The sequence below is a fragment of the Schistocerca serialis genome, chromosome 9 (assembly GCF_023864345.2).
Source record: "Schistocerca serialis cubense isolate TAMUIC-IGC-003099 chromosome 9, iqSchSeri2.2, whole genome shotgun sequence".
Lineage (NCBI taxonomy): Eukaryota > Metazoa > Arthropoda > Insecta > Orthoptera > Acrididae > Schistocerca > Schistocerca serialis.
Genome location: NC_064646.1, coordinates 144,708,006 through 144,735,460, shown reverse-complemented (window position 1 = coordinate 144,735,460; position 27,455 = coordinate 144,708,006). Strand labels below are relative to the sequence as shown.

The 27,455-nt window shown below is 38.7% G+C and overlaps 1 protein-coding gene and 1 non-coding gene across 3 annotated transcripts in view; one reads left to right on the top strand and one right to left on the bottom strand.

The window, feature by feature from the left end:
- Window positions 1–572: 572 nt before the first annotated feature.
- The window catches only part of LOC126419275 (methionine--tRNA ligase, cytoplasmic), a 113,335-nt gene continuing 86,452 nt past the window's right edge, over window positions 573–27,455 (bottom strand). For both annotated transcript variants that reach the window (XM_050086442.1, XM_050086443.1), the window contains exons 15-18: window positions 23,701–23,884; window positions 10,405–10,560; window positions 4,220–4,471; window positions 573–944 (exon numbers count right to left, since the gene is read on the bottom strand). In XM_050086442.1, the coding sequence (XP_049942399.1) occupies window positions 777–944; window positions 4,220–4,471; window positions 10,405–10,560; window positions 23,701–23,884 (760 nt within the window). In that variant the 3' untranslated portion in view covers window positions 573–776. The remainder of the gene's footprint in view (window positions 945–4,219; window positions 4,472–10,404; window positions 10,561–23,700; window positions 23,885–27,455) is intronic.
- On the top strand, window positions 4,939–5,041 carry LOC126420178 (U6 spliceosomal RNA). Its single transcript, XR_007576040.1, has one exon. It is a non-coding gene; the product is annotated as a U6 spliceosomal RNA (small nuclear RNA).

The window sequence follows — 27,455 nt, the reverse complement described above, 5'->3', positions numbered from 1 at the left end:
TATAATAGATACACAGAACAATCCGGTTCCTTCTTGTGTAGTTTGGATCCTACAGAGAGATTTACAATAAAGTACATCATATTATTCCACATCTCTCACCGAAATCACCACTGTTTTCTTTCACTCAAATGGTTTGTTTACGAGTTTAGTCAATCCAGTGGTGTAACAATTGCTTAATGTTGCTCTAATAATGCAAAAGCAAACACATGAAATAACTAGTTTGTAATTCTTGAAATTTTTCTAATGGGTAGAATATTTCATGAGCTTCTGGGTTAGCATCTGGAATGGGTTAGCATCTGGAATGCATGCCCAGCAGATGATGAAATAATTAATCTGCACCTTGGTTTAAGCATATAAATCTCTTTTATGAAATAAAGGCTTTTGTGACATACTGAATACCTATACAGAATTTAAAACTACACTTAATTAATGCACTTTATGCATGACTGATACATCTGTTTCTCTGAAATAAATACTGTACAACAACAAACAAAAAGCCATTGAAAATGGCAGGAAATGTAGGTAACAAAAGCAATGTTGGTCATACATCATAAGGAAAACTCCCAGGGTAATTCACTTACTGCATGACTGATATCTGTATTTCTCTTAATTAAATATGGTACAAGAATGAAAGGAAAATTGTTACAAATTGTAATATCTATCAGCAACAATATCATTGTACATCACAAGGAACGCACACTTTCACTCAAGATAAATTAGTAATAAATAACTATATGTTAAGATGGAGGGAACAGAGAATGTAGTAGATGTCTATGTTATGTCTTTGTCTTTCCTTTCCTGGGTTTTGATACCGTTTGTTGGGCTGTCAGATCAATTCCCTGGGCAAGAGCCAATTGTTTCTTCAGTTCAAGGAGTCTAACAACTTCTGGCTGCCATTCTGCTTTGCTCTTGCCACTTGATTTCATTTCTCTCACCAAGTTACCCTGGAAATTGAACTGTCTTTTAACATGATGTTCTGAGGCAATTCAAAGGTCAAGGACCATTGTTATTACAGGTCACAAATTATGGCTTACATTTTTCTGTCTCATAGGCTTAAAAAATGGCAATTCATTCATTATCACAATGTCAGATAATTTTAAACACTAACGCAATATGCACGTGTAAATTCAAGAAGCTGTGAACCAGATGCCATACAGTACATCACTTTCAAACAATTAAAATATTCAGTTATCTACAATACAACGTAAATGGATCAGTTTCATTATCAATAAAAATAAATAGTTTAAAAACAGAACATGTAAAGGGTGGCAACTGTTGAAATGTAAGCACTGGTGGGTTTAATGTGGACGGAAGTGAGTAGCTAGCCTTTGTTGAGGATGAGATCAACATCAAGGGAAGTGGCATTCGGAATAGAACAATGTGGAATTTTATTGGGAGCAGGTATTCAGAGATACCAAGGAATTTTAACAAGTCCACATTAAACCCAGCAACAAACAACAATACTTACATTTTGACAGTTGCCATCCTTTCCATATGAAAAATTCCCTCCCATACAGTCTTGGCATGCGAGGCAAACATATTTGTTCGGATTACAGCAATACACCACCATTATCACCTCAGCCTTCGCTGCACGTAATTACCCCACCAACCTAGTTCAAAAGCAGATTACCCAGGCCATCACATCCAATTCTGGTACTGCTGATCCCTCCAAAAACCAAACTTTGGAGCACACCGCTAGTGACTCAGTATTATTCTCCTCTGGAACGTATTAATAAGCTACTTTGACAGGGCCACGACTTCCTAAAATCATGCCCTGAAATGAGTTCCATTCTGTCTGAAATTTTACCCAGCACACTTAGAATAGCTTTCTGTCGCCCTCCCAATCCCCACAATATTCTTGTCAGATACTATGCTCCTTCTGCACCCATCTCCCTACCCTAAGACCCCTGTGACCGTCCCCACAGTAAGACTTGTCCTATGCACCCTTCTACCACCACCTGTAGTAGCCCTGTAACTGGCAAAACATATACCACCAAAGGGAGAGCCACCCGTGAAATGACATGTCATATACCAGCTGTTATGGTAAACACTGTTCGGCCTTTTACATCGGCATGACTACCACCAAATTATAAATTAGGATGAATGGGCAATAGGCAGAGGGTGTATACTGGCAACATGCAATATCCTGTTGCAGAGCATGCTCCACAACATGATAATCATGACCTCGGTGCCTGTTTCACCACATGCGTCATCTGGATTCTTCCCCCAGAAACCAGTTTCTCAAAACTCCACACGTGGGAACTAGCGCTACATGTCCCTTGTTCTCGTCACCCACATGGCCTTAATTTATGTTAATTTCTTCCGTCTCAGAATTTCTTTACAGTAACTACTCTTTCTTCAGTATGTTTAAGTTTTTTTACATCTATCATTGTCTTACTCATCTATTTTTCACCAGCCCCCCTCCCACCTCTGTTAAATACAATGCACTTAGCTATTCACTTTTATTAACTCATGCACAGTGCTTAACCAGTAATCTCTGTCTTGCATATTACCCTGTCTTCCGCCTTTAAACCCTCAGGTTTTCAAATCTTGTTCGATGTAGTCCCCAGCAGTCTTTTCTTCTCATCCCATGTGGTAAGTCTCCCCTGATCCATGGTTCTAGGTGACTTTCCTGAAATCTACCCTTTTCCTAGACATCTTCAGTCCTTTCCCTCCACCCCTCTTCCTTCCCCTTCAACCCTTCTGCCTAAAGAAGGAGCCACTGGTTCCAAAACCTTGCCTAATTACTACCTTCTTTTATGTGTCTGTTGTACCGCCACTTGGTGAGTAAATTTTTTATCTATAAAATTAAATTATTTTGTGAAAAATTGATTGTTCCCACTGTTATAATACCTTATAATATGTTTACTAGTACTAGTATACAAGCAATTTACTATAGAAATGTCCTCGTACTTTCTCGAAAATTGTTATGTATGAGATATTTTGTTGCAAAATATGTTCAGTTAGCGATGGCCATCTTTTTAGTTCCCAATTTGAGTCTGGTCTCATAAGCACTCATGTCTTCCACTTTTCAAAACATTCTTGCATGTGATTTTATATTAGGCTGCCCAGGAGCTCCTTCCAGTAGAGTGCAAAAACACGTGGGCTGTACAATGCTCACACACTGCCACTGAGTTGATGGATTTCGACAAAGCCTGTTACGGCTTAAGGACATTGTACTAGGTCAAAAACACTTTTGCAGTAATATACTACGATAAATATCCTACTTTTGTGAGAACTCTCGCTTCTTATGTGACGAGGTAGTAGAGTGCAACTGTAGGTACACACTTTTGAATAATAATAAAGACACCGTCTAATATTAATTTGCTACACAAGAATAAGCAAAAGTATGACTAGATTAATAAGTTTGGAGCAATCTTTCCATTACAGTAAAATGGAAATGGTGTCGATATCAGCAAAGAAATTAAGAATCCATTGTTACTTATTTGAGTGTGAAATTTTTTTTTCAACATATGCAGTTTCATTAGGTTAACTTAAACTGGTGATGTTCTGAATGTTCATCTTACTAAAAAAATTTATTTTTGTGAGCAAATCAATACTACGGCACAGAGTTACACAAGTACAGCAGCTGTAAATGACATTATCATACAGGACAGTAAAATTAGAAATAGTAAGTACAGGTAATGGCACACCAGTCAATCAAAATGAATTTGGAAGCAATATGGCAATTACGTGTCACCATCCTCAGTTTTTAGCATCAACTTTTTGTCATGGTCTATCGTGTAATTACATGGAGCACATGACTGTGATGTAAATACCATAATGCAAATTTTATTTCAAACACAGGAAGAATGCCCATTTACCACTTGTTCAAAGAGGGACCATAGGAGAAGGGATCACTGAAATAAAATTATATAAGAAATACTGAAACCTGAAATATTGATGAGAAATTTGATTGTCAGAAACTATGCACTAAAATCTCTCTTCTGCTCATTATGTGCATTCCATTAGAATGATTGGGCACACAGTTAACACAACCTTCAAAGTTATTACAGAAAACTGAAGAAAGAGTCAAAGCTGGAAGTGCAGTAGTATATCCAGAAAGAAGCAAATAACAGTCAAACAACAAAAGCATTAGCTTTTAGTCACATAAGCTAATTTGGCCCTTACTGTTACATACGAGACAAAGACAAAGCAAAACACTAAAACACTTTAATGCTCCAGCACAGTTTAAAGATAATTAAAATGCACATCTTACCTGTTTATTAACTTCCGTCTCCAATCTAGCAATCTCCTCTGGAGAAGCAACAGCACCATTTACTTGAGGAGGAGAGACACAGGTAGCCGCCGCAGCTGCTGCCGCCGCTGCTGCTTGTGCTTGCTGTACTCTACTGACTGCAACCGCATGGGCTGCCTCCAATTGTTTCTTAAGGTCTAAAAGAACTGCCACATGTGGCTGCCATTCTTCTTTTGGAGCACCTCTGGCCTTCATTTCTCGTACTACATTACCCTGGCACAGAGAAGTATTGGTCACTTAATAGATAAATGAATATATTTTTCACTATTTGCATTTCTTTTTTTCCGATTATGCAACCATTTGCCAATGAACACACAGTATATTCTATCACATATTCTTTCTGTAATCTCTCTCTTCCATTTTTTATTACTGAACTTCCTTGACATAACTCATCTTCCTTGCACCTTGCTGCTGATTTATAGTTGTTTTTATTGTACTGCACTGTTTTAGTGTAGCATTATTTTGTATTTGTTATTTTTATGTTTTCTTCTAATCTATTCCTACAGCCCTCCCCTTCAATCTTTAAAATTTTCTTTGCCTCCATTTTAAATCCCCTTTAGTCATTCAAATACAGCACCCTTTTAAACCTTTTTTTCTCTGTAAGAACAACATTATTTCTTGATAATCATTATCTATTAATAGCACGCCGTACACCTTTTTGTTACTTACATATGACCTACGCACTTTGGCACAACATGTTTTACAGTTGGAACAATATTGAGATGATCAGCGCGGCCTCTGCACAAGGATGACACACAAAATTATGAAACATTCTGGGTTTTTTACTAGTAATTGGTTGGTAAGAAGAGGAGAGGTGGTAGCATAAAGTTCCTGAACACCACAGTTTGCAGCAATGTCCTGGATAAGATTTCAAACCTCTCCACAAGGCCTCATGGAGTGAGGACATGTGACTCTACTGCTGATGGTCCATCAGTTAGGGATGTTAAGCTCATCAGTCCCATTTGCTTTTTTAGTGTTTTCTGCAAAGATCAAGCTATTACTGGAACCAGGTTTCACTTACTCCCTTCATTTCAACCCTAACAATACAAACACTATGCCACACTGTGAAACCAATCAGAGCCACTCACACAACAAAGACACAAACTGTCACTTTAAAACAGGCCAGAGGAAGCACACAGCAAATACCACAGTCACGTCTTAGCAAAAGATCTGGCAGAGACCCTGGGGAAATTCTGGTCTTATGTAAAATTGCTAAGTGGGTCTAAGGCTTCCATTCAGTCCACTGTTGGCCAGTCTAGTATGGAAGTTGAAGATAGCATAATGGAAGGTGAAATTTTAAATTTCACCTTCAAGGAATCGTTCACACAGGAGAAGAGTACAAACATACCACATTTGACCATCAGACAGACTCCCATACGGGCAACACAGTAATAAGCAAACCTAGCAGATGTGGTGAAACAGGCACCAAGGTCACATGGTCATGTTGTACAGCATGCTCTGCAACAGCATATTGCGTGTTGCCAGTAGAGAAACAACTGAACAAGTTGAAAAGAAAATAAGTCACTAGGTCCAGATGGAATCCCAGTTTGATTTTATAAAGAGTGCTCTAAGGCATTGGCCCCTTACCTAGCTTACATTTATAACGAATCTCTCGCCCACCACAAATGCCAAGTGACTGGAAATAGGTGCTGGTAACTTCAACATATAAAAAGGGTAAAAGAAAGGACCCCCAAATTTACAGACCAATATCCATAGCTTCTATTTGATCCAGAATCCTTGAACATATCCTCAGTTCGAATACAATAAACTTTCTTGAGATTGAGAAGCCTATGTCCATGAGTCAGCATGGTTTTAGAAAGCATTGCTCATGCGAAACTCAGCTTGCCCTTTTCTCACATGATATACTATGAACTATGGATGAAGTGCAAGAAGAAGATTCCCTGTTTCTAGATTTCTTGAAAGCATTTGATATGGTGCCCCACTGCAAGCTGTTAATGAAGGTACGAGCATAGGGAATAGGTTCACAGACATGTGAGTGGCTTGAAGACTTCTAAAGCAATGGAAACCAGTATGCTGTCCTCGATGACGAGTGTTCACCAGAGACAAGGTTATCGTCAGGAGTACCCCAGGTAAGTGTGGTAGGACTACTGTTGTTCTTTTCATACATAAATGATTTGGTGGACAGGGTGAGATGCAATCTGCGGTTGTTTGATGAGGACGCCCGGTGTATGGTAAGGTGTCAAAGTTGATTGACTGTAGGAAGATATAAGATGACTTCGACAAAATTTCCAGTTGGTGTGATGAATGGCAGCTAGCCCTAAATATGGAAGAATATAAGTTAATGCAGATGAATAGGAAGAACAAATCTGTAATGTTCAGATAAAGTACTATTAGTGCCCTACTTGACACAGTCAAATCATTTAAATATCTGGGCGTAACGTTGCAAAGCAGTATGAGATGGAATGAGCATGCGAGAACTGTAGTAGGGAAGATGAATGGTCAACTTCAGTTTCTTGGGAGAAGTTTAGGAAACAGTGGTTCACCTGCAAAGGAGGCTGCATATAGGATGCTGGTGCGACTTACTCTTGAAAACTGCTTAATTGCCTGGGTTCTGTAACAGGTTTGACTGAAGGAAGGCATCAAAGCAATTCAGAGGCGGGCTGCTAGATTTGTTACCAGTAGATTTGAAAACATGTTAATGTTAGAGAGAGATGCTTTGAGATCTCAAATGAGAATCTCTGGTGGTAAGCTGACATTCTTTTCAAGGGACACTGCTGAGAAAATTTGGAGAATTGGCGTTTGAAGCTGACTGCTGAACAGTTCTTCTACTGCCTACAAATATTGCACAAAGGACCATGAAAATACGATATGAGAAATTAAGACTCATATGGAGGCATAATGTATGGAAGTGAAACGTGGATGATAGATAGTTTGGACAAAAAGAGAATAGAAGCTTTTGAAATGTGGTGCTACAGAAGAATGCTGAAGATTAGATGGGTAGATCACATAACTAATGAAGAGGTATTGAATAGAAATGGGGAGAAGAGGACCTTGCGGCACAACTTGACTAGAAGAAGGGATCGGTTGGTAGGACATGTTCTGAGACATCGAGGGATCACCAATTTAGTATTGGAGGGCAGTATGTAGGGTAAAAATCGTAGAGGGAGACCAAGAGATGAATACACTAAGCAGATTTAGAAGGATGTAGGCTGCAGTAGGTACTGGGAGATGAAGAAGCTTGCACAGGATAGAGTAGCATGGAGAGCTGCATCAAACCAGTCTCAGGACTGAAGACCACAACAACAACAATGGAGGCATATAGACAGTTATTTTTCCCTCGCTCTATTTGTGAGAGGAACAGGAAAGGAAATAATTAGTAGTGGTACAGGTTACCCTCCGCCATGCACCATACGGTGGTTTGCAAAGTATCTGTGTAGATCTAGATGTAGAATGCTTTGGTAAAGTGATATATTGCACAAGCATTTTTTGAACCAACAAATGATGACAGCCACTATAAAAAATTTATTTTTGTGATGAATTAGATAACCTTCTGTTTAAATGTATGTTTTATTTATGGACACGTATCATTAGATGGATGGATGTAGCATACCTGCAAGCCATATAAACATCATATCTGTTCACAGTACCTGCTGGCTGAGAAGTTTAATCCATGCTGTCAGTTCCTCCCTCTAAGATATGGTGCATGCCATAAAGGAATAAGAGCTGTGACAATGCCTATGGCATCAAGGAGACAAGAGAAAATTTGTTATATAGATATACTCAATCTGAATCTGTTAATTAAGATGGATTATTTTTGAACTTTGTCTTTATCGATGTTCTGTGATATTCCAAATAATGCAACAGCTTTATAACATACAGTTATTATAAACAAGAGTACAATATACAAGACATTGTCAATGAGAAGTCTCACATTCATTTTGAGAGGTGGGCATTGGACTTGTACTCTTACTCCTGACAGTAACAGCTGCACTTCAAGAAAAGAAGTTTGATCAAAAGAGTTAGGCAATTGTACTGAAATAACAAGGTGAGCAAGATTAAATAACAGGAAGTCTTAGCTACCAATCTGGCTTTACTCCACCACCCAATATCAAGGTTAAGAACCAGTGGAACACTGCAACACACAAGCCTCTGACACTCCTCTCCTTAGTATGAACTGACTTTACATGTACATCAGTTCCACAAACCAGTGAACTTCATAAAAGATCTGCCTTCTACCTGTAAGTTTTGTACCAAATTCCAACTAACGTTCTGCTTCCACTACGAACAAATTTTTCACATCTGTTCTTAATCCTTTCGCTGCTACAGATGTGTTCTCTACATTTTGTGCTGAGTGCAGCTTTGTTGTCACTGTACTACTCCCCAAATGCTGCTACACCTGTGCTGAAGATGGCATTCCAGCCACTGTGAAATACTTACCATCCAATAAAAACAAATAAAAAAAAAAGGAACATCTGGCTCACGGCCTGAGTTTGCAGAGGTAAAAATGCACTTCTTTAACTTTGTGTATGGTTGATGTTAGCTTGTATATTGCTATGAACGAGACATAGATAAGATAATGAAATTTTATTTAAAATTGGGAACAGAATGATATCTCATTTCATACTCAAGTTATTGGCCTTTGTATCTGGTGGAAACTCGCATGTGACATGCCCGTTTCCATCGCTGAGCAACAGGAATTATGGGTTCATAAGAATCATCATAATTTATAAAGGGTTCAAGATATCAAATGAGGATTTTTGCAAATCACTACATGAAAAGAGGCACATAGGTTGTATGATAAATGCTCAAAACTTTTTTATTCACAAAGATATGGAAGCAACTCATCTGCAGCAGAGAGATACTGACAAAACGAGACGCATAAACATGTCAGTAGTACTTAAAGGAAAAGCCAGGCGCCATATTTAAACAAAAGCTCAGTACCTGGAGAGTGGCAAAGCACGACGAGTTAACTCGTCCATAGCAGTCAAAGAGTTAACAGTACGTTTACGCATTTTACAGACTAAATATTGATAAGAAGTCTAAGGATGGCAGAGTTGTGGTTAAAGCACTGGGCTCACGGTAAGAGAAGTAGGACTCAAGTAATCCTTTAGCCATTCAGGTTCAGAGTTTCCATCATTTCTCAGAACCAATTCACGCAAAACACAAAGGAACTAATGACATTAGCTCTCTCTCTCTCTCTTGGCTGGTTCAAAAGAATAGACATCATTTTCATCCTGCAGTCACTATGAATTAAGATACAAAGCAATTAATGACACTGGCTGCCAGTGGGCACTGATTTAAATCAAGGGGGGAACATGAAAATTTTGTATCAAATCAGGATTTGAACTCAGGTCTCCAGCTTAGCAAGAACAGACACCACATATAAAATTCAAGAAAATAACAAAATGGTTTATCTAAATAGCACAAGGCAAATTTCTTTCCCCATCCCTGTCCAATCGCACTTTGTTCTCAATGTCTTCTAACCTAATGTGATGAGAAACTGTGTGTCCATCTATGTCAGGCACTGAAAATATTGAGATTCTCAAGTAATTTCTTCAAATGTTACTAGAAAACCAATGACACCTGTGATGCATCACTGCTTACAAAAAGTAGGTAACAAAATAAAATTAATCAGATTATTATCCAAAACCTAATGTGTCCTGCACCAAGTACTCTATGACTTAAGAAGTTAGTATTCAGTGTGTGCCACCAAAGTAGTTTGAACTGTTTAGTAATATATTCAGATGAATATCCAGTTCACACAGAAAAAAAGTGTTAATTATGTGGATATGTCCTCTGCAACAAATTGCTGCATTTTATGAGAAAAATTTGCTGCAACATCCTTCAAACACAAGAAGCAATAAACAGTTTCCTATAAGAACTTTGAGTGCATTATTCAGTACGGGGGAGATTGTTTTCTGTAATTTAAGTGTAAAACTTCCATAAGGTGTGAGATAAACATTTTAAACATATATTTAAAAACATATGGCAACTGAATACATAATCTGTGATTCTTTATAAAAGGAAATTATATTTAAACTTAATTCTTCTTTAACTGAAGGACCGTCAGAAAGTTTTTCAAGAATAAAATAAAACTGAAACTTTAAATCATTTCAGATTTTTAAAAAATTAAATTTTCTTATGTGGGAATATTTTTAATATTTTATCTGTTATTAAATTTCTACCTGCTTTGCAATGGCAGCTTCAAGATGGGCTACGATATCTTCTCCAGATAGCACTGGCACTGGTTTCTCCGCTGGGGGAGATCGTTGCCGGCCAGAGAACTGTTTCTTCAGTTTCTCTATCTGTGCTGTTTCTATCTTAGTAAAAAGTGGAGCTGGCTGCAATCAAGCAATACAGAACACAAAAATAAATAAATACAATCTTACAAATTACTAGAAACAAAATCAGTTGACATATTTTCATATCCTCTAAATGAGGTGAAACAAAAAAAGAACTTTGTAATGATGTTATAATAAAGTGCATATTTAAGCAATTGAGGGGGCCGATGTAAAAGCGATCTAACCCTCTCCAATATGGAAAATGAGATATTGGGTTGTATGAATAAAAATGAGAACATTCTCCAGAGTTGATACTCAGAGCAAAAGAACATTCTCAAAGGAAGTTCTGTTTCGTATGAATAAAAACTAGGAAGCATTATCTCTGACCCTCGAGTACTTTCTCTCTACCTCCCCTCCTTACTGAGTAAGTTCCCGGCAAAGAGATTAAAATCCAACATCTTTTGTTCTCAGTTTGTTTCGTTTGCATGTGTTTTGTGATACCGAAAGTTTTTCTCAAGTTATTTCTGTGCCGAATTGGAAGACTCAGAATTAGCCTTTGTCAACATTATTAAAGATTACCCCGCAATCATCAGTAAATCGCAAACTCCGGCCACAAGAAGAGAGAAGGCAGATTGTATTAAAGAAATACAACATCGTTATATGGTTAGTTTTGGAAAAGAAATTACGGACGGGCAGATAATGAAGAAACTGCACAACATGAAATCCCGTATCAAGGCCAAGACGGATGTTAATAAGATGGGAAACATTAAGATTTCCCTGAAAAATTGGGAGCAGCCATTTTTGAAGTTTTTGGACGGAGATGACTGCAACCCAACTATCCACAGAGTTCCTGGTAAATCCCATACTTTCCGATTTTTTTATTACGTGCTTAATGCTTTGAAATTGTGATTCAGAAAAATACGTATTTTAACATGTGAAAATGAAACAATGTTTGGTAAATTTCGTCTACTATATCACCACTTTTCAGTAAAAGTATCACAGTGTACTATGCATGAAATTGGACGAACCCCTCCCACATTTCTGCGTAAACCTGTTTGGTATATTTACTAACTAGAAACTGAATACTGACACACTACTATTACTTTTTTTAAAATTTTTATTAGGAGCTTGTGCAGTAGGTGGTGGTTCCACCTCTGTCATCACTTCACCACGGAATTCGGAGGTAGCTGACACAGACTGCACATTGTATGAACAAGAATCAATTTTGCAGCTACCACTAATCGTTGCAGCCGACCATATGGATCTCAGGGGCCCCGAAGTCGTCATATCTTCTCAATCGCCCGCTTCAGGGCATGAGAGAGTGCGTAAACGTCGGAGATTAAGTATGGAAACAGATGAGACACTTAATTTGTCTGCTTCAGAGCTGCAAAGGCTGATGCTATTGACCAATTGGACATATTGAAATGGAAGCAGCAGAAATTGATGCGTGATGAAGATAAACAATAAAACAAATTGAGTGGTGTCTTATTTACATACCAAATTTTATTAAAAAAAAACATCATTTTTAAGTGAATGTTCATTTACATTCCTCATTTACCAAATTCCATATCCTCTTACAAAAATTATTCAGTACAGATTTCTTTTCAATGAAACAATAAGAGTAATATAATCCAATTTGAAATATTAAAAAAGTGTATGCACTTATATTGTTGTGTCTGGCCAGTATCTTCACCACATCATTGAAACAATTTCTGGTAAAGTAAAGCAAAAAGAGTAACTTGTTTTACTGTAGCATCTGGCAAATACCTTCACCACTAATTTTTGGTACAGTAAAGCAAAAAGAGTAAGTTGTTTCTATTTTAAATGCTGCAGGTAAGACAGTTGTGCTCTTATTTACTGTAGCACCTGGCAAATATCTTCACCACATCCTTGAAACAATTTCTGATAAAGTAAAGCAAAAAGAGTAACTTGTTTGTATTTTAAATGCTGCAGGTTAGACAGTTGTGTACTTAATTACTGTAGCATCTGGCAAATACCTACACCACTAATTTTTGATATAGTAAAGCAAAAAAAGTGAGTTGTTTCTATTTTAAATGCTGCAGGTAAGACAGTTGTGCACTTATTTACTATAGCATCTAGCAAATACCTTCACCACTAATTTTTGGTACAGTAAAGCAAAAACAGTAACTTGTTTCTATTTTAAATGCTGCAGGTTAGACATTTGTGCACTTATTCACTGTAGCACCTGGCAAATACCTTCACCACATCCTTGGAACGTTTTTGGTAAAGTAAAATAAAAACTTAAGCCATCAATCTGCTGAAGTTACAGTACAGAAATTACATTAAGGTTCCAGCAGTTCATGTTAACCTGTTGTGTCCAAAGCTATTTACAGTAGTATCTGAAAATTCTGTTCCAGTTTGAATAGTTACATGTTAAACAATTTTTGTTGAGAGTAAAATCGATGATAGAGAATGAAAAAAAAAACACTAAACAGCATTTTATTATGTAACATCAGAGCCCTGTGCTTTATTTTCATGAGGGAATAATTATTTTAATTACAAAAAATATACAAATTGGGTTTAATTATTCAATGTTTGGACAGACTCCCATACATTACAGTTGTCGTATTACATTTACAATTTCCCATCTTCTATTTGTTCCACGTACACGTACGTTTGCTGCTTCCTCTTCTCCCAGTACTGGAAGATTGCTGTCGTCATCACTAGGTGCCTCAAAATCCTCACCCCCTACATGTTTTGCTACGTTGTGCAAAACAAAACAGGCTATTATCACACTGGGGATTTTTGTTTGGGCAAGCCTTATTTTATTTTGCAGAATTGGGAAACGGCTTTTTACCAGTCCAAAGCACCGTTCAATTATCACCCTTTCCTTAGAGTGAAGTCTGCTGTATGTCCTCTCATAAGGTGTTTCGGGATTTTGAAATGGTGTCATTAGCCACGCTGCAATGCCATGTCCTTCGTCTCCTAAAATTAGGGCGTTGCACTGGTTCTCACGCAATATACGATACACATCAGAGTTTCTCCATATTCTAGCGTCATGTACAGACCCTGGCCATAAAGCATCAACACTCGTAAACATTTCACTGTTATCACACGTCGCCTGCACGTTTATAGATGGAAAGCCCTTTCGATTAACGTATTCGTCTCCATGTGAAGAAGGTTTCATTATAGGTATGTGAGTGCAGTCTAGGACCCCTACCGCACATGGACTCTTGTATCTCGATTGCCATTTAACTTTCGCTGTTTCTAGTTTGTTAATATTTCTCGGAAATCTGATCCACAACGGTGCTTTCCTGTTGACCTGTTGCAGAACATACGAAAATGTTAGTGATACTGTAGTCTGGTGTACTCCCAAATCTTCTCCTACATCTATCTGAAAGCCTGGATCCACTAAATAGCGCAAAAATATTTTCATTTTGCATTCATTGGAAAGGGCGCCTACTCTTCTTCTGTGATTTTCCGGAAGAAAGTGATTCGCCAGCCAATTAATCTTTTGACCGTTAAATCTATACAAACTTCTACAGTTCCTTTCTTCTGTGTTCTTGCGTACTACGTATATCTTTTTTTGCCTTTCAAGAAACATAAATTCTGCCATTTTCGCTATAAACACTCGGTAACGCTTAATCACAACACAACTCACTCAGCTCGAAGTATGCTACGGAGCTCACTCACAAAAACAGAGAATGTTTTCCGCTTGTGAGAAACTTCTTTGGCGTTATTCATTCGAAATCGGAGAATATTCTTTGCTTTGAGCAACTTCCGCCACCCTTCAACCCACACCGAGAACATACTCGGGTGAAGTATATTCTCAGACTCGCTTTATTCATGCTAACCAGAGAACTTTCTCCGAACATCTGAGTATAAAGTATATTCTCTGTTTTATTCATATGACTCATTGGTGCCATCTGTTGTCTAGTGAGGTGAACTACCTTTCTATCATGTGCCATAGATCAATATCACCTCTTACATATTATTTAGAAGCCACTAATTTCTTCCCTCGAACAAACTTCCGTTTTGTTTGTGTGCAACATTGGTACAACCTCAAACAGCCAATGAGAGGTCAGTATCTGGATCACATGTAATAACATCAAGTATGGCTGACATTCAGGGAGAGAGTGATGTCTCAAGCAATGAAAATAACGAAGAAACAATGGAAAAGGGCAAGGTGTATACATTCCTGGAACAGGAATATAAAGAAGAGGGGAAAAAATGCAGGAGAAGAATATATAGGGAGAAGAGGCAAGAAAGTCCACAAACATAAACAAGGCCCACCGTGTGGTTATCAACATAAATGTTACGCATGTTTCAGTGAAGAACAACGTAAAACAGTGTGTGACTTTAGTTTACAAAAATGCGTATACTAGTGGGTGTGTGAAAGTAAACCTAGTGAAGAAAAGATGTGCTGCAAGTGGAAATGAGAGCAGGAGACAACACACCCGTGAGTATTATATTTCGTTAGATGGCAGTGATAAAAGAGTTTGCAAACAGGCATTCATATCTTTGATTGGAATCAGTAATGGTAGACTTTCGAGGGCAGTTTCACAGAAACTGAGGGAACAGCAGAACAAGATGGTCGCGGAAGATATAGAAATAGACCCAATAAAACTAGTGATCATCAGCCCAATTTAGTTATAAATCATATTAATAGTTTTCCACTGCGTGAAAGTCATTATTCATTATTCAAGAGCATCTGCGCCAAACAGAAAATATTTACCTGAAGCTCTCAAAGCAGCTATGATGTATAAACTTTATGTTACTTGGATGAAACAGGAACATAATCCTGAAGATATTGTTAGTGAGTATATTTACAGGGATATTTTAAATACAAAATTCAACCTTTCTTTTTCCTCGCCAGCTACTGAAACATGCAAGGTGTGTGATTCATTGCACATAAAACTTTCACATGCGGAGGAAGATGTTGAAAAAGCTATCGTCCAAAAAGAGTTAGATTTGCATCAATTAAAAGTGCAACAGGCATATACTAATCTAAAGACATAAAGCTTATTCTAAAACCACAGTTCTGTGAAAGTGATAGTATTAGATTTACAACACGCTCTGCCTACTCCCCATCTACACACTAGTGAAGTTTTCTTCAAGAGACAGTTGTGGACTTGTAACTTTTGTGTGCATGATTGTACTTCAGATGATGTGCACATGTATGTATGGCCAGAACAAATTGCATGACGGGGTGTTGATGAAATAATATCATGTTTAATTAAATATACTTTCAACATATTCAAAATATTGATAAATTAATCGTGTATTCTGATAACTGTTTTGCTCAAAATAACAATATATCCTTAGTATGTTTTTGGTTGCAACATATTCACAAACAATATGTTAAGGAAATAGTTCACAAGTATCTAGTATCAGGTCATAGCTACCTACCCTATAATAGGGACTTTGGACTCATAGAGAAGAAAAAGAGATATAAAAATATGTGTATACACCTGCTGGGTGGGTAGATCTTATAAAAAATACTGGGATGGGTAAAATAAAATTTAATGTAACTGAAATGCAACAGGTTGATTTCATAAGTTCAAAGCCTTCAACTGATAAAATAACTAATCGTAAATTTACTGAGGATAAAGAACCTGTTGCTTTCAGTCGCATTTCAATGCTGAAAGTCTCTGTTGAACAACCATGGAAATACTGTGTCAGGTATTGTTATTCAGATGGTATAGAGCAAGATGCATATGTGAATATCATTAAAGGACAAAGGAGAAAGAATAAACACACCCTTGAACTACAACATGTTCAGCTACGGATCAATTGGAATGAAAGTAAATCTAATCTAATCTAAAGTACCAAAATATTCCAACCCAAGGCCAATAAACCCAAAGAAACTTAAACAATCTTTTGAAATATGTTCCACCCATTCACCATTTATTTTACAATAGTCTGGTATCTCAAAATAGAGCTGAGGAAGATGAATATATACAACATATTGTGGAGGATGACAGTGAAGACATTTTTGATATTCCTGATTATGTATAGTAGGCCTACTGTGTAATCTTGCAAAACACACACTGAAAAAGTACACTGAAAAAGAAAGCTCTTGCTTGTAATGATAAGTTTATAATCTTCATATTTTACTGACAGAACCACTTTGTGTAATGTGTTGTTACTTTAAATTCATATTAAAACTTGTAAAGGAACTATTAGGGTGAACATATGATTAATTACATTACATTTATTCAAATAGCATTTTTCCTTCTTTCTCACGTATAAAAAAATCCCAGTGTAACAGTGGTCTAACCAAGAAAACGAGTTGCAAGTGCCTCATAAAAACTGCACCTTTTCTAAAACTAATTCACAAAAGACTTTATAACATTGTGGTTAAGTCAACCAATCATCATGGAATACACCACTACCAAAAACGTGGGATTTACAAATTCCAAGAAACACCGCAATTGTATAACTTTGACCTTCTGTTTCTCTTTTTCTTACAAAGTGGCCACTGTCAGGTGGCTTGCGGAGTATGGATGTAGATGTAGATGTAGATGTAGACCACTGTTGTGCTGACCCCTTCAATTGGTGGACACATTAACCCATCCTAAGGATGGAATACAAACGTGTCAAAAATGAGAGCGACAGGAAGTGCAAAATGGCTAAGCAGGGATGGCTAGAGGACAAATGTAAGGATGTAGAGGCGCATATCACTAGGTGTAAGATAGATACTGCCTACAGGAAAATTAAAGAGACTTTTGGAGAAAAGAGAGTCACTTATATGAATATCAAGAGCTCATATGGAAACCCAGTTCTAAGCAAAGAAGGGAAAGCAGAAAGGTGGAAGGGGTATATAAAGGGTCTATACAAGGGCAATGTACTTGAGGACAATATTATGGAAATGGAAGAGGATGTAGATGAAGATGAAATGGGAGATACGATACTGCGTGAAGAGTTTGACAGAGCACTGAAAGATCTAAGTCGAAACAAGGTCCCAGGAGTAGACAACACTCCATTGGAACAACTGACAGCCTTGGGAGAGACAGTCCTGACAAAACTCTACCATCTGGTGAGCAAGATGTATGAGACAGGCGAAATACCCTCAGACTTCAAGAAGAATGTAATAATTCCAATCCCAAAGAAAGCAGGTGTTGACATATGTGCAAATTACTGAACTATCAGTTTAATAAGTCACAGCTGCAAAATACTAACGTGAATTCTTTACAGACGAATGGAAAAACTGGTAGAAGCCGACCTCGGGGAAGATCAGTTTGGATTCCGTAGAAATGTTGGAACACGTGAGGCAATACTGCCCCTACAACTTATCTTAGAAGCTAGATTAAGGAAAGCAAAACCTACGTTTCTAGCAGTTGTAGACTTCGAGAAAGCTGGAATACTCTCTTTCAAATTCTGAATGTGGCAGGGGTAAAATACAGGGAGCGAAAGGCTATTTACAATTTGTACAGAAACCAGATGGCAGTTATAAGAGTCGAGGGACATGAAAGGGAAGCTGTGGTTGGGAAGGGAGTGAGACAGGGTTGTAGCCTCTCCCCGATGTTATTCAATCTGTATATTGAGCAAGCAGTGAAGGAAACAAAAGAAAAATTCGGAGTAGGTATTAAAATCCAAGGAGAAGAAATAAAAAGGTTCGCCAATGACATTGTAATTCTGTCAGAGACAGCAAAGGACTTGGAAGAGCAGTTGAATGGAATGGATAGTGTCTTGAAAGGAGGATATAAGATGAACATCAAAAAAATCAAAATGAGAATAATGGAATGTAGTTGAATTAAGTCGGGTGATGCTGAGGGAATTAGTTTAGGAAATGAGACACTTAAAGTAGTAAAGGAGTTTTGCTAATTGGGGAGCGAAATAACTGGTGATGGTCGAAGTAGAGAGGATATAAAATGTAGACTGGCAATGGCAAGGAAAGTGTTTCTAAAGAAGAGAAATTTGTTAATAGCGAGTATAGATTTAAGTGTCAGGAAGTGGTTTCTGAAAGTATTTGTATGGAGTGTAGGCATGTATGGAAGTGAAACATGGACGATAAATAGTTTGGACAATAAGAGAATAGAAGCTTTTGAAATGTGGTGCTAGAGAAGAATGCTGAAGATTAGATGGGTAGATCACATAACTAATGAGGAGGTATTGAATAGAATTGGGGAGAAGAGGAGTTTGTGGCACACGCTGACTAGAAGAAGGGATCGACTGGTAGGACATATTCTGAGACATCGAGGGATCACCAATTTAGTATTGGAGGGCAGTGTGGAGGGTAAAAATCGTAGAGGGAGACCAAGAGATGAATACACTAAGCAGATTCAGAGGGATGTAAGTTGCAGTAGGTACTGGGAGATGAAGAAGCTTGCACAGGATAGAGTAGCATGGAGAGCTGCATCAAACCAGTCTCAGGACTGAAGACCACAACAACAACAAGGATTTGAAAATTTATTTTGAAATTTTTGACTGCAAAATATAGATAGAAATTGAGAAAGGACAATGATATATTTAAGCATAGATAAAATCTTAGATAATAAATTTAACAACAGAAGTTACCCAAAAGCTCAGTTGAACATAAGAACTGATTCATACAATTTGTAGGTGCCGATTAGTTTCTGTATGTTATCTTCATAAGGTCAACTGGTCATCAAAAATTAGTTAGACTTCTACAGACCACACAAGCATACAGACTGGTTCTAATTTAAAGGGAAATATTACATAAAAATGAAAACAAAAAAATCAATCAGCAACAACTTTACATGAATGGCTCATTTTGCAGTGGCGCCTTGGATTACCTGAACAGGCTGACTTATCTTCATACCATACAGAAATAAAATACTTGTGCTACTAGGAAACATAGGCTATTCTCTATTACATATTAAAATATTATCTACTTTTCTCTACAAATTCTGAAGAGGTACATTGCTTACAGATCTATAAACATACTACACAAGATATAAATACAGTAAATTATTGCTTCTTCAACAGCTAACAATTTATCATCTCAACTGTAGTATTCCAAATATATTCATAGTTTTCAATCAAATGCAATCAAGTTATTGCATCACTATTTATGAATGATTACATTCTGTAGTCACATATGTACTATGAAGGATACAACATCTAACTTTCTTTTCAGTTTTCTGTTTACATTCTTTATGATGAATGCAAGAAAACTGTACATTTCATACTACAAATTGACACTTTTCAAGATTTCTCACTAACTGATAATTTAAGGGAATTGAGAAATAAGACATCAACTTTGATTCCACTATCTATGTACTATCTTTTGGATGCCTTGAATGAAAAGAATAGTTTGGCTTCCACCTACCTGGTGTTTTCAGGATTCCTGTTGGTATCTACAGAGGAGTTGTGTGGGTCACTAAAACTGTCTCTCTATGCAAGAGAATCACAGATCTCTTGTGAAGGAACAGCTCAGTGAGTAAGACTAATCTCTTTTGATTGCCTCTGTTTGTCAATTGAAAACGAACAAAGTTTACAACATCTTTAAATATTAAGCTGTAATTACACGCAGGTGGTCTGTGAGACCAAGGAGAATATTTTCACATTACTCTGATGTCTGACAATTGCTTCCAAGAAGCACTACCTGCAAGTAACCGAACAGGAGTCATTTGATATGGTGTACCCAGTATTTTAACAACATAATTCTGGTTAGCTTACAGCAAACAGTTCCGTGGTGTCACAGACCAGCCGACCTTCTGACACACACACACACACACACACACACACACACACACACACACACACACACAAAAGAATGGCTGATAACAATGGAGAAAAAGATGACCACCACACAAGTGTGCAAGTGGTGTATGCCAAACCATTTCGTCATGAGAAAGTGTAATTCACTACCACTACAAACTACAGTTACGAGAACTGCAATGAGGTAAGCAGCACATAGATTCATAAGAAAGAGAAAAGTTAAATGAGGTAGGGGAACGGCTTTAGACCAGAAACAAAAACAGTATTAGATGAGACAAAACGACAGCCAGAATGTCAGTTTAAATATAGTATGGAACTAATAAGTTTCCATACTGGAAATGTAAGCAGCACACAACCTGATGAGAGAAGGGATAGGGGGCAGAAATTGTGCAGTCATTTTTTTAAGATACGATCATGTGGATTTTTTTTTTTTTTTAATAAAATGTGCTCTTAGAAGACCCTGTTCACACACAGACAAAGGAGAAAAAACAATCATTAACTGAGATAAGATTATGAGAATTTCAACTTTAGCACCTGCATAGCCTGCACTTCACACACATGTTGATTTACAAGATCTGTAATACAGAATTTGTGGTATGCTCCTTGTCCATTAGTAGAATGGGAGTATTAGGATCAACAAGAGTGAAAACAAAGGTTGTGAACCTCCAAATTAGTTGTTTACTGAAGGACAGGATAATATGGCGTGTGATGACATCACCAGGAAAAACTTCCATGCTACCTGACAGAGCTGTAGAGGGTATGGGAAGACAGAAATTAGAATATATCTGAAACATAATTGAGGATGATTAATGCAAATGCTACTCTGAGGTGAAGAGGCTGGCACAGGAGAGGAAATTGTGGCAGGTTGCATTACAGCAGTTAAAAAACTGCTTAAAATGGGTGGCAAGCAGGTCCTGTCATTAAGTATACATTTTTTGTAGTATCAGAATTAGTTGTGGAATGTACACGAAGGACTGATGTGTTAGAGAACTACACAAAGGTAGACTTCTCAATAGATGATTTAGTGGTAGTGGTGCTGGTAGTGGTGGTGGTGGTGGTGGTGGTGGTTGTATGTGTAGGACACCAATAGCAAGTTCACCGGCACCCATACTCAACTAACAGAAGACAGGTTGGGTTATGATCGTTAAAAGCATGCAACAAAATGTAAACTAGAGAATGTAATCTGCAGTCATCCTGGGCTTCTCTCATTCACACTGGCACACAAAACAGCAAAAGTCATATGCCTCATGGCAGTGTATGAGTAAAACACATGGACTATAACCAGACACCATCCAAAATCGTCGAGCAAGGAAATGAGCCTACACGATCCATTGGAAAATAAATGATGAAGCAACCATCCTAGAAACACATTAAAACCATCTACTTAAGACACTACCGAGAAGACAAGAATCTTAAAACACGAACAACATTTGATTCATCACAGCCTAAAATAGGGGGATGCTTTAGTGATGAAGAGACAGGTGAAGTAATTATTAGGATTTTTTAAAACATAGAATTTCATTCTTTGCAAATAGTTTTGGGGAAGCATTCCCATTCTCAAAAGCTCCTGCATAAAAATGATACATAAAGACTGGGTCTTATCATAAATGTACAAATTTTGATAAATTATAATTGGCTATAGTTCATTATATGAATAGAACAGGTACAATGCAATCAAATGTAATGAAACTAGCAAGAAGGATTAATAATTATACACCTTCCAATCCAAAGAAATAAGCAATCAACATTTGTTGTTCATGGCAAAACTTATCTCAAGGATATCTATTTAATGCAACTGTACAAATTATGATGTTTTTGGAGAACAAAAAACTCCTCTAAAAAGCAGTAAGGATTCTGCAAATGGAGATCTTGTGAAACACAGCTCACTCTGTGCCACCATGAAATCCATAGTGCTGTAGAGAACAGCACTCAGGTTGACACACTGTTCCTGGACTTCAGAAAGGCATCTGAGACCACCCCACACTGCCACTTAGCGTAAAAATAGGAGCTTACTGATTAGCAGACGAGATTTGTGACTGGATCAGGATTTCATTACAGATAGAACTCAACAACTCACCCTTTACAATAAAAATTCAACAGATGCCAAGGAAGTGTGATAGAACCTTTGCTGTTTACAACGTATATAAATGGTCTAGTAGAAAATGTCGGAAGCTCCTTAAGACTGTTTGCAAACGATATGGTTGTCCATAAGAAAGTAGCAGACAGTATCGATTTGCAAAATGAGCTACAGAGGATTGATGAATGGTGCAGGCTCTGGCAGTTGACTGTGAACATAAATCCATGTAATGTACTTCACATACGCAGAAAATGAAATCCACTACTGTACAATTGTACTGCTGACGACAAATTGCCAGAAACCATATCTGCCATAAAATACCTAGGAGTAATCATCCAGAGTGAACTTAAATGGAATTACGACATAAAACAAGTGATAGAAAAATAAGATGTCAGGCTGAGACTCACAGGAAGAATCTTAAGGAAATGTAAATCATCTCCGAAGCGAATGCACTTGTTCGATCAATTTTTACATATTGTTCATCAGTTTAGGATCCTTACAATGTAGAACTGACACAACTGCTTAGTTGGTGCGAGAGCGTTACAGAGATGTCCAACAAACAACAGTGACAGACACTACAAGAGAGCTGTTGTGCATCATGAAGACGTTTATTAGTGAAATTTTGAGAGAGCAGTTTTCATGAAGAGTCAGATCACATATTACTTCTTAACACAGACTTCTTATGAAATGACCACAACACGAATACAGAGGCTTACCAAGAGTCGTTCTTCTGATGCCTTATTTGTCAGTGAAACAGGGAAGGGAGATCAGTTAGTGGAACCAGAATTATCCTCTGTCACACACCATTAGGTGGCTTGTGGAGTATGATGTAGATGTAAAAATCATAGAATGTATCTTATGTCTTCGTATTATCTCAGAGGAACAGTGGAGTTATAATGAAATTGCAGCAGTGAATAAAGACTTGAGGCAGAGTGGGATAAATGATAAGGATAAATGATAATGAAATTGTCAAATGAACCTGTCTTGAAAGAGCACATAAAAGCAATAGCATAATATATGAATTGTGCGGTAACTTCTACACAGGCTATTATGTGGCCAGGAACAATACCCAGATATACACCCACATGAATGGCCGTTGCCACACTGTGGCCAAGAGCATAGTTGACTATCTAGTGTCAGAAAATGCTGCTGAGCTTTACTTGATCAACCCAGTGACTGCTTCACACCCAATATGGCTTCACGGCCCCCATCCCTCACTCCCACACCAGTTTCGGTTGGGAACTGTCCATACAACATATAATTCAATCCTACTTTCCTCCTGGCCTCAATCTCTGCTAACTCCATACCTTGCCTACCTTCACTCCTGGCACCCATTTCACTCATTCCACAACACTCAACTTTCCTCCTTCCAGCTCACTCTATGCCACAATGAATCGCACAAAACTCTCCTTGCATGAAAGTTTCATCTTAACGTTTACTGTGAGAAAAATGCAAATATGATGTAAATGTCTTACCTGCCCAATTTTATGTCCTGGGGGAAGCAGAACACAAACCTCCTTTGAAATATATTGTATGTGCTCTGGTGCATTGAGCTGAGTATCCAATGTACGTGATGTCTCAGGCATATATGGTTTCAAAAGAACAGCCAGCAGTGCTGCAATGTTGGTGCAGAGGCCAACTACAGTGCCTGCTCGTACCCTGCAATAACAAATCAATAACAAATGGTAACATGTGCTGCGAGGCTCTAGTCATTAGTCTTCAGTTTGCAAGAAAATATTGCTCTAGAATATCAAATATATGTCCATTAAAGATGAATTGTGTGGCATGAAGAAGTTACTTATATTGTCAACGTGCAGTCTCATTCACAAGTGTATAAGCTGAAATGTGGATAGCGCCTTGCAATGTAGTAGGCTTGGCCAGCTAGCTGGTCAGTGGTATCTTACATGACTATTTTGATGTTGATGTATACTGACAAAACAGACCAACAATTAAACTATTTTTAATCAAGCTGACTTACTTTTCTGGTGTCTAGTGTACTAAATCCTAATATAATATCAAAACAGTTGTATTTCTATCCTTTTTTACAATTACCAGTTCATATTTTTAAATACATTTTTAGTTTTTTTGATTATATCACATATTATTTCAAGTAGCAATAATATGAACAGAAACCTTGGCAAAGTGAAATGTCTTGTGTACCTCAACAATACATATACCCATAGAGTAGATGTAATAATTTCAGAGGGGTATGTATCTATGGCACCAGCAGACTTTTCAGTAGTAGCACGCACAACAGTCTGGATAACTGACTGATCTGGCATTTTTTGAACATTATACAACATGGTCTTGCTGTGATGATACTGTGAAAGGCTGGAGGAAAGGAGAAACTACAGCTGTTATATTTCTGAGGACATGCACCTCCACTGCATGATGTGGCGAGCTATATTAAATCAGTCTTCAGACTAGAGAACATGACAGGAACACAATAATATGAAGCTAAACTTCCTATGGCAGTGGTGCTAATATTTATCAAATATTGTAACTATTATGATAAAGAACAAACAAAAAATTACCACCTGTGCATAGTAAGTTGGGCCTAATAAAATACTATGTGAAAACCTTACCTGAAAATGGACAATGTTTCCAGTATTTGTCAGAAAGATCCTCATGTACCACAAGCAGTTACAGGTAGGCCTCACGAAAGCTGAATATGTCTTGGAATGGCAGCCCTCTGGAACATAGCTTCACACCACAGTACCTAGGAATAACACTGGACCACTCCCTCAACTTCATCCAACACTGTTCCAGCATCAAACAGAAAACCACCATTTGGAATAACATCTCGAGAAAGTTAAGAGATACAAAATGGGGAGGTAATCCACTAGTTCTTAGAACCATTACTTTTGCCCTGTACTGTTCTGAAGTAGAATATGCCTTTTCTGGTTGGTATAAATTATCTCATGCCAAAACTGTGGAACCTGCTCCGAACAAAGCTTGCAGGCTAATTATGGGGTGCTTAAAACGTATCCCTGCTGAGAAGATTTACTGTGTTGCCAGTATTGTAACATCAAATACTCATGAACAACGGAAGGCCGTGAACTACCTCAGCCTGGCAAGAATAACTTTCCTTCTAACATGTGAACTTTTGATGCCCCCCCCTCACCGACAAGGAAATACACTCCTGGAAATTGAAATAAGAACACCGTGAATTCATTGTCCCAGGAAGGGGAAACTTTATTGACACATTCCTGGGGTCAGATACATCACCTGATCACACTGACAGAACCACAGGCACATAGACACAGGCAACAGAGCATGCACAATGTCGGCACTAGTACAGTGTATATCCACCTTTCGCAGCAATGCAGGCTGCTATTCTCCCATGGAGACGATCGTAGAGATGCTGGATGTAGTCCTGTGGAACGGCTTGCCATGCCATTTCCACCTGGCGCCTCAGTTGGACCAGCGTTCGTGCTGGACGTGCAGACCGCGTGAGACGACGCTTCATCCAGTCCCAAACTTGCTCAATGGGGGACAGATCCGGAGATCTTGCTGGCCAGGGTAGTTGACTTACACCTTCTAGAGCACGTTGGGTGGCACGGGATACATGCGGACGTGCATTGTCCTGTTGGAACAGCAAGTTCCCTTGCCGGTCTAGGAATGGTAGAACGATGGGTTCGATGACGGTTTGGATGTACCGTGCACTATTCAGTGTCCCCTCGACGATCACCAGTGGTGTACGGCCAGTGTAGGAGATCGCTCCCCACACCATGATGCCGGGTGTTGGCCCTGTGTGCCTCGGTCGTATGCAGTCCTGATTGTGGCGCTCACCTGCACGGCGCCAAACACGCATACGACTATCATTGGCACCAAGGCAGAAGCGACTCTCATCGCTGAAGACGACACGTCTCCATTCGTCCCTCCATTCACGCCTGTCGCGACACCACTGGAGGCGGGCTGCACGATGTTGGGGTGTGAGCGGAAGACGGCCTAACGGTGTGCGGGACCGTAGCCCAGCTTCATGGAGACGGTTGCGAATGGTCCTCGCCGATACCCCAGGAGCAACAGTGTCCCTAATTTGCTGGGAAGTGGCGGTGCGGTCCCCTACGGCACTGCGTAGGATCCTACGGTCTTGGCGCGCATCCGTGCGTCGCTGCGGTCCGGTCCCAGGTCGACGGGCACGTGCACCTTCCGCCGACCACTGGCGACAACATCGATGTACTGTGGAGACCTCACGCCCCACGTGTTGAGCAATTCGGCGGTACGTCCACCCGGCCTCCCGCATGCCCACTATACGCCCTCGCTCAAAGTCCGTCAACTGCACATCCGGTTCACGTCCACGCTGTCGCGGCATGCTACCAGTGTTAAAGACTGCGATGGAGCTCCGTATGCCACGGCAAACTGGCTGACACTGACGGCGGCGGTGCACAAATGCTGCGCAGCTAGCGCCATTCGACGGCCAACACCGCGGTTCCTGGTGTGTCCGCTGTGCCGTGCGTGTGATCATTGCTTGTACAGCCCTCTCGCAGTGTCCGGAGCAAGTATGGTGGGTCTGACACACCGGTGTCAATGTGTTCTTTTTTCCATTTCCAGGAGTGTACATTTTAGATACAAATCCTTACAACACAACTGGATGACACCATGAGAATATCTTCCATCCAGGTACAACAAGGGTTGGAGTATTTGAGGCTCCTTTAACCGATTAAGAACTGGTATCAGTAGGCTGAAGTCCTCCCTTGAACTACAGGGTTTCACATCAGAGGATAGCAAGTGTGAGTGCGGAGAATAACAAACTGTGGAACATCTGTGCTAGCACCCTCTTTGACCATTTACCTGTTCAATGTAGCATCTATGTGTGCAAACAATAGTGCCCTAGGTGTGGCTATATTTTGGACAAATGTCATATGACTTGCAAATTTGGTTGAGGATATTTTGAATTTTTTTTCTTTCTTTTTGAAACTGTAATCTCTGAAATGAACGCAAAGAAGAGTGCAGTAAAGAATCCGTATAAAGTCACTGACATGAAACTAGGGATTTTAAAAGCTTCCAAGATTAATCCAATTACAATGTTAGAAATGTGCCAGCAGATGCCAGAAAATGTCCATTAGGAAGACATCAGAGCTTCAATTTTCCAAATATGAGAGGGCAATTTATGTGAATTAAGGTACAAAAGAAGAAGAAAGTCTGCAAAAAGGGAATAAGGTCTTGTGCTGTACGATTCTTATTTCTCTGGTGAAATGCCTCAATTAAAAAAGTAAAACATATTTTA